Source organism: Papaver somniferum, chromosome 2 (assembly GCF_003573695.1).
Source record: "Papaver somniferum cultivar HN1 chromosome 2, ASM357369v1, whole genome shotgun sequence".
Taxonomy (NCBI): Eukaryota; Viridiplantae; Streptophyta; class Magnoliopsida; order Ranunculales; family Papaveraceae; genus Papaver; species Papaver somniferum.
This window is the reverse complement of record NC_039359.1, coordinates 92170066-92178349: the sequence shown is the minus strand read 5'-3', so window position 1 is coordinate 92178349 and position 8284 is coordinate 92170066. Positions and strand designations below refer to the sequence as shown.

Here is an 8284-nt window from a genome sequence, read left to right as displayed (position 1 = left end):
CAATCTTCTTGTGTCACCCATGTCAGTGGAATCTCTCAATAGAGGATCTGATACCACTTAACGTAGTGAAACTTGTAACTTGGATCAAAGATCCAATATATAATGAAAACTTATGTGAGATCAATAAATTCACAAAAGGAATAGAAAAACTAGAAAACACTAACTATATAAGATCCTTCCTAGTTTGGGACCTAAGCCATTTATTTTGGGCCTATCAAATTTCTCTCCCAACTCTATCAAATGGATATAGGGTGCCAAACGTAACAAAAAGTCTAATTTAATGCCAAATTAATTCCTAAAACTAACCCATAGAAATACTAATTCATATAATTTTCAGTAAAAATTAAAAAACATGAAAACCTAAACTAAAAAAACTTTCTATTTTCATCTTAATCATTCCAAATTCTCAAAACCTAATCAATTTTTTTTTATATTCTTCTCCAACGATCTCCAATCCAACCAAGAAAAGTAAAATCTCCATCAACCAGTTCTAGTATTCGCATTTATTCATTGATTTATATGTTTAAATCTTCGATTTTTGAAAATCAAAATCTCGGATCTACCCATAATCGGTTTATGTTGACATATCGTTTAAACCGATTTTGTGTTTTGCTCTTCGGTCATGAAGAGCATGCAGAGTAATCGGTATATATGATGATTAGCATCGACCGATTCTGGGTTTGAAATCTGAATATGAAAAGACATCACCAGAATCGTTTTATAAGTGCATTAGCATAAATCGATTCTAGGTAGCATTTTTTTTTAGCTCTGCGATCCCTCAATCGGGTTTTATTTGCATGTCAATACACCGACTGTGATGTTGTCTCTTCAGATCCCATTTCGCAATCGGTTTTTATATATGTAGTACATAAACCGATTGTGTTTATTTCCCAGTGTGTTTTTGAAGTTCGAATCGGATTACATGTATTTTTTTTATAAACCGATTATGTGGTTTGATTTTTGTTGTTGTAGATATGGACTTTCTGAGCTTCTTTAACCGCCCCATGGAGAAATAGGATGGTGCCAGAAAACATGAGATCGTGGAAAGGAGCATGTACAAGTTCGCCTTTGGAAGGGAGACCAAGTTGGAGCAGGCGTCGAAACTTTTGGACCAGCTTTCAATGGAAGAGCTGATTGAGGTCATTCGATTTGCCGAAAGAGGAGGAATGAAATTGGAGCGCGTAGGGTGGCGGACGCTGAGGATGATACCCTGTGGGAAGAAATGTCCATTGATGTTGCAGCGAGTACTGCTGAAAATGTTGTTTCCGATGTCGGTGATGTTGTTGCAGCTGCCAATACCGGTGGTGCTGGAGCTGGAAATGACGTTGGTGTTGGTGATCCTTGATGACATTCTATTATCATAAATATTTAAGTTTGAATTATTTAGGTTATGGTTTGGATTATTATGTTTGAAAAATGCAGAACAAGTTTATGCAGGCTTCGAACTTTGTTTTGCAAAAATACAGGCACACAATTATGTGGATGTAAGTATAATCTGATTCTCAATGCCTCAGATATGTCATTTTTTCTGTATCTTTTTCTAGTTAGAATCATACTACGTCTACAAATATATAAACCGAGTAATGTTGGTTGAAAGTTCTTTTTTTTGTTTGTTGATTTTCAGGCACAATCGATTTATGTTGCCAACCATAAAGACCGATTCTAATGGGCATGAAAACACAATTGGTTTTTATGGACATTCGAGAATATCGATTGTTCCAAATTATTTCATTTTTTTTCAAAAAAACTAGTCATTGGTGTCTTGCTCTATATATAGAGACCTCGTCCTCAGACCCATTTTTCCCCAAAATTTCTCATTCCCCTCTCACTCCATATACTCCACGACTAATCATTTCATACCTCCACGTACAAGAAATGACATCGTTTGACTCCGCGGAAGATTTGGCACTCACCAGAGCATGGTACGTCGAAAGTCGAGTTCAAAATCACTCCTCGTTCGAGAGCTTTTGGGCAAAGATATATAACAAATTTAGGAAAGATTATGAGAACCCGAATAGAACAATTTTTTAACAAATCCATGATAGGCACCAATTCATCCTAGATGCGATAGTTGCCTTTATAGCTATCCAACAATGGATTTTGAACGCTTGCCACTTTAGCATGTCCCTTCAACAATTTGTAAGTATTTTTAGGGTTTATTCTACATAATCTACTTTTATGAATTTGTAACTAACAAAGTGAGCGTGTGTCGTGTTTTTGTAGCATGAAGCCGTGAAAGCGCGCTACTTGGAGGAAAAGGGGGAAGCATTAACATTCGATGAAAGCTATCCAAAATTTCGGAGTACGGCCCGGACTTTATGGTGGGTGAATGGGACTCGGATTCCTCCGACGAAGATTGATGGTTTTAGAATTTTTTGTGTAGGTTTAGTGGGTGGTTCTCTATGTAAACCCTCCCTCACGAGACTATAACTCGTCCACTAAGGTTACTTAAGAGTTCAAATGCTTGATGCACGTGCTAAGTGCAATCCGTGATTCCTACGAAAAGGAATAGATATGAAATAAACTAAAAAAGAATTCTTATGGAAAGGTGACAATCGTCTTATACGGGAACTCAAATTTGATTATTAGAATCGGATTTTATCTATGCATGCTTCAACCGATTCTGGATTGGTGTTTTCGAAAAAAATAATCAGATCCAATAATTGGCCTAGGCCCCAAACTAGAAGGGTTAGGAAGCATAGAATAAGATAACTTTGATAAAATCAATGTTGGATATATAGAATTCTACAATGCTGTTATGTAGGCTTCATTGTTTCCTAAAAGCATCGTAACCAGAAAAAGGAAGTACCCACAAAAAGGAAATCAATATAAAATAGGTTTCTGTTTCCTAAAAGCATCGTAACCAGAAAAAGGAAGTACCCACAAAAAGGAAATCAATATAAACTAGGAAACCTATTTGAACTAGAAAAAGGAAATCCTAAATAAAAAACAAACTAGAAATAAAAAGTGGGTTGGTTCGTGTCGAACATTTTTTTTTTCTTTTAATAGGAAAAGAGAAATAATTTCATTGATAGAATTAATCAAGGTTTACATTGAGTTTATCTCTTATAAGAGATTTCAACCATAGTGGAAGTACAGAGTTACAAGTTTCAGAAGTTCTAAGATTCCTAGCTTTTTTGGCCAAGTTATTAGCTACTTCATTTGATTCCCTGTGCACAAATGTGCATATCCAATTCGTAAAACCTTCTAACAACTTCCTGCAATCCTGGATTACATTATTATTTGTCCACTTGACAGATCCTAAACTACCATTTATGGCATTCACTACATTCAGGCAGTCACCCTCCAAATGCAGATTCTGCACTGCCTCAGCCTTCGCCCACTTTATTGCTGCAAGTGCTGCCAAGGCCTCAGCCTGCTCCTCATCATTCGCTATTCCATGGATTGATTGAGCACCCCTACGAATTCCTGCATCATTAAAAGCAATTAGTCCAATTCCCATATACCTACTGTCTTTCAGGAAAGCTGCATCAAAATTCAATTTCTGAAAACCATTAACTGGTAAACTCCATGGTGTTACAATTCTGCTCTGCCCTGTATTATTTCTACCTGCTAATATTCTCATGGAATTTGCATTCCATTCATTGACATCATTGTTAACCTGACTTACCAGATTGTTCACCTGAACTTGTGCATTGTTAAAAACAACATTGCATCTGAGATTCCATATTTGCCAAATAGCAAAGCCAACAAAAGTGATTAAATTCACCTGAACCTCTCTTTGATTACCAGTAGGTTGAAACCAACTAGTAATCCATTCCTGCATATTCATATTACCAATATTACCTGCAATATTAGAGTCTAAGGCAAACCACAGTCTTTTAGTAATCTCACAATCAATGAAAAGATGGCTTGAAGTTTCAGTATCCCTATGACAACAAGGACATTCACTAGGAATAGCAGAAACATACCTAGAAACTTTGCTTCTAACAGAAACACAGTCCTGCATACACTTCCACAGAAAGTGTTTTATTTTCTGGTTCGTGTCAAACATAGGTGACTTGGTTTAGACATCCTATATCAGTAAAATTAGTTAAGTTCAGTGTCTGATACAACGAGATCAAACCAAAGCATTGTTCTAAAATAATAGTCTGCCAAACAAGCAATATATACATGTAACAAAAGACAAGTTGGAATACCATTTTAATCATGGACCAGAATGATTTTACTTCTCTAACAATCCCCAACTACGGTAATTAATAAAGTACCCTTGAGGTGTAGTTCTAGAGCAATTTATATAACATTTCAATTGAGCACCTTCGTAGCACCAGTCACACCCAACATCTTATATGGGGTTTTATCCTACATTCAATGCACAACACACTAATTGGCATCATGATGAAAGCAACCAGAGTTGAAGCCAGAATTTCTAAGCTCAAAATGTAACAACGCCAAAAAACAAAGCGAAAGACAACATAGCAAGATCCTTCAAGAAAATGAAAATTTACCAGAATTTTTTTGATTGGGAAAACCAATCTGAGCCCGTGCGCCAGCTAGAACTAGAAAAAGGAAATCATTAATCAAGAAACAAACTAGAAGTAGAAAGAGGTTTGATTCATGTCAAACAAAGGTAACTTGGTCAAGATATCCTACATCAGCAAAATTAGTGAAGTTCAGTGTCTGGTATGGTTCATACAACGACATTAAACCAAATCATTGTTCTAAAATAGTCTCTTCCAGAGAAGAAATATATACATGTAACAAGAGACAAGTTTGAAGCCCAACCTGATCATGGACCAAAATGATTTCACTTCTCTAACAATCCCAATTACAGTAATTAACCAAGTTTGAAGGGGGAAAGAAAGAAAACAAAAAGCATACTTGAGATGGGGCGTTGGTGCAAAACTACACCTACATCTAGTCAGGCATCGTAAATGTGTCTTGAACTTCTTCATGCATGCACCTTTGAAAATACGAAGCACATGGATATATATTAGTATAGATGAAAAACATCTAACAAAATACAGGCACGAATCTCTTGTCCAAACAAGCGGAGAATCTCGAAAACATTATAAAGAGACGAACCAACCAAAACTTGGCATCAAGCTGCAGAAGACAGACACGGAGGGAAACGAGGATTTACCTTCCCATCTTCAACGACCTCAGCTGGTGGAAGCCCAGCTTTTCAAGCATCTCCATCTCCATAAAGACGGGATGCAAATCCCACAAAATAATTATGGGCATACACAACGAATGAGAAAAAAATAAAGACTCTAGTGGATCTTGATACCGACTCTCCATACACTGCTCGAGATGAGGTGCTTCCTCTATCAATGTGTGACAGAAACAAGTGAAAATTCTGAAGAATAGGTTTATAGCAAGGAAGAACAGACATAACAATGCATGGAGCAAGCTCCTCTGTTGCTGCAGGTTTTCTGTATGATACTCCACGTCTTTATGCACTGAGAAGATTGGCAAAGCTGAAGTACTCACCTATGAGAGCTTCGACATCCTCAAACCTATCAGCTTCAGGTTGCTTTCTTCTTCTTTTTTGGTGACTTGCAGCAGTTCTTGTGCAATAACTGTTCCCTGTAACCTGCTTCCATCCCTTGAAACCTCGCTGATGATCTTTCCTCCAGGAACCCCAATTGGTCGAATGGTTTCTATCAGCTACTTTATACTTACCCTTCAGAGTGGCCATCTCCTGCAAAAGTTATAACAGTACGTTTATGTTAAGCCATTCCAATTTGCTGCTACATATGCAAAAATACGGACAACTACATGACGATGTAATTGTGATGAGTAAAAAGGTCATCTATAATCAATTGCCTAGCCTTGCCCACCCAAAATCCCCTTTCTGTTTTCCAAGCCCAAATTAAAAAACAAACGAGCTTTGCATCCCATGAAAAGCCCAAGTTGCCTTTCTCATTCCCATACCATACGTATGATTGCTTTTTTCATTCCCATAGCAAACGTACAAACGCAAAAGAGAAGTCAACGAGAAATGTCAGATTTAGGTTTAAGTTTCCTCACACCTTACAGCTATTGGTCATACTTAGCCATTGTTAGATACTTGCCTAAACTATTATACGATACTTAGATTTACTTGTTTTACCATTTGATGATGCATTTTTACCATTTGATGATTACAAATTGTTTTACCATTTGATGATGTATTTTTTTTTTCTGAAGGAAGAGGTAACCCTCTTTTTCATTGATAAGATAACATTGAAAACAACAATATCAGATACATCAAAAACATGATAAAATACAAATGTATTGTATCACAATAACAAGTAAATTGTAATACACCAACATATATACTAAAAACATGAATTTAAAAGAGAAATCTGAAGATTTTTGAGGTATGACCATAGACTAGTAAATTGTAAATTGATGATGCATTTCAGTTGGCTCTCATAATCTGTAGATGCACCCCCACTAGAAAGGCCATATATTACCATCTACCATAGACTTATGGGCTTAAAGATGAATTTATGTCCATGAATGCAAGTGTATTATTTTTTCTTCTAAACCTAAAACTCATTAGCTGCATGACATTGAGATTTTGTCATGACCAGGATGTTCACTCCTCTGAATGAAAATGTAAGAAACATGGAAGAATGAAAATGTAGGAAATATGGAAGAACAAGATTTTGTCATGACAAGGACCAGGTATTATTGACCATGATTCGACTGGATTACATTCATAATCTGTTTTACCTATTATGCATAATAGGGTATCATTCATCTATCAGCTAAGAAATCTCAAAAAGTAACAACTTAAGCATATCTCATTATTTCTGTGAAGACCTGACTAAAAACAACCCACCGTTTTGCCATTCTTGTAATTCCACACGGACAGAGTGCATGGACCGAGTTCCTGAGGAGAAAAATCTTCCTCTCCCGCCACATACATATTACTTAAATCTCTTCTCTTGGGGGACTTTGAAATCCAAACTTCTTCTTCACTAATACAGAGAATGTATAGTACTAATTAATAAAAGAAAAAATGCACAATTCGCATGAATAAAAGCAATTATAATACTAATTAATCGATGGCAATAGAATTAAATTAAGAGAGAATATACACATACCTGTCAGAGTCTTCTTCCATATGCAGATCATGTGGTGGAAAATCTATATCTATGTATTTTGGGTTAAGCTCACCCATCTTTTTCGTCACATGCGATGCAGTTTCCATAGCGGAATTCAATCAAACACCTTCTTCTTCTTCAAAATTAAAACCCAAATTCAGAAAAGCATTTGTATACTTAGAAAAGCATCAATGTGTAAAACCTAATTGGCATAGAGAAGGAAGAACAAATCACAAGCCCTAAATCCAAAATCTCCGTACGAATCTTAGACAAAACCAAAAAGCCCTAAAACTCACTGAAATCAAATCTCAGTTAAATTAGAAGAAATCTAAAAATTCCATACCTGTTGGTTTGTGGTTACAACGAGTTAAAAGCAAGTACTTCTATTAAAGGTTACTCGAGAGGCAGAGGGAATTTCTCGAGAGGCAGAGGGAATGGTGAGAGCGGGAAATATTTGGTCAAGAGTCAGAATTAGGGTTTCTCCGGGATACAGAAGTATCATAAACAGTTTCACAAGTCACAACCGACGTGTAATTATTTTATTTATGTTTATTTTTCTTTCGGTTCTACCAATTTTTTGTTTTTCGCTAAGAAAAACAAGCTTACTATAGGGGCGTCATTATTAGAGTGGCGACATTGTAATAATAATGTCCATTTAGTTGGTTAGGGATGTCTTGAAGGGATGTAAATTGACTAAATTATCCTTTTCACCTTAAATCAACCAAAATCAAATCAATTTTTTTAAACCTAATGAATCAGAAAAAATCAAATCAGTTTTTTTTTCATCTTTTTCTTCATCTTCTCTTCTCCTCCATCAAGCGTAACCTCAATTAAAACTGAAAATTTCATCGTCTTCGATTAATCGGCGATTTGAAAAACGTTTGGAAAAACCTAGTTAGGGTTTAGTTTATCGTGTTGGATTTAAGTTAGTTTTGTATCAAAAATTAGAGGTTTGTATGAAGATTGAAATTGAAATTACTGGTTGCATGTGAGTTACGGTTGGTAATAACTCAAATACGAACCGTAACTGTAGAATGGGTTGATGTTACGGTTGGTTTTAACTCAAATACTAATCGTAAGTTCTTAGTTTTGAGAAATATGTTCAGTTACGGCTTGTATTTGCATCATATTTATCAACCGTAATTGAGTTACGGTTTGTTACTCAAACAACCATACCAACCGTAAATAATCCTGTGTCTTGAGAATTTATCAAATAATGATTTACG

At 35.9% G+C, this 8284-nt stretch overlaps 1 protein-coding gene across 11 annotated transcripts; it reads right to left on the bottom strand.

The window, feature by feature from the left end:
- Positions 1–3000: 3000 nt before the first annotated feature.
- LOC113348401 lies at positions 3001–7562 on the bottom strand. Of its 11 annotated transcripts, none has more exons than XR_003359664.1 (8): positions 7402–7562; positions 7059–7194; positions 6794–6932; positions 5455–5665; positions 5105–5288; positions 4161–4924; positions 3933–4036; positions 3001–3781 (listed from the first exon to the last, which is right to left on the bottom strand). XR_003359664.1 is itself a non-coding variant. In XM_026592160.1 (6 exons), the coding sequence occupies exon 6, from the start codon at positions 4013–4015 to the stop codon at positions 3038–3040; it is 978 nt and encodes a 325-aa protein (XP_026447945.1). In that variant the 5' UTR covers positions 4016–4323; positions 4470–4520; positions 4843–5665; positions 6794–6932; positions 7059–7194; positions 7402–7562; the 3' UTR covers positions 3001–3037. The 11 variants fall into 11 exon arrangements, 5 of the variants coding, with proteins under 5 accessions (XP_026447945.1, XP_026447946.1, XP_026447947.1 ...); XR_003359667.1 differs by having other exon boundaries at positions 4470–4924; XR_003359665.1 differs by having other exon boundaries at positions 3001–4323; positions 4470–4520; positions 4843–4924.
- Positions 7563–8284: the final 722 nt, after the last annotated feature.

Coding starts and splice junctions, on each gene's coding strand:
- LOC113348401 (XM_026592158.1), bottom strand. CDS start 4,015: ATGTTTGACACGAACCAGAAAATAAAACACTTTCTGTGGAAGTGTATG.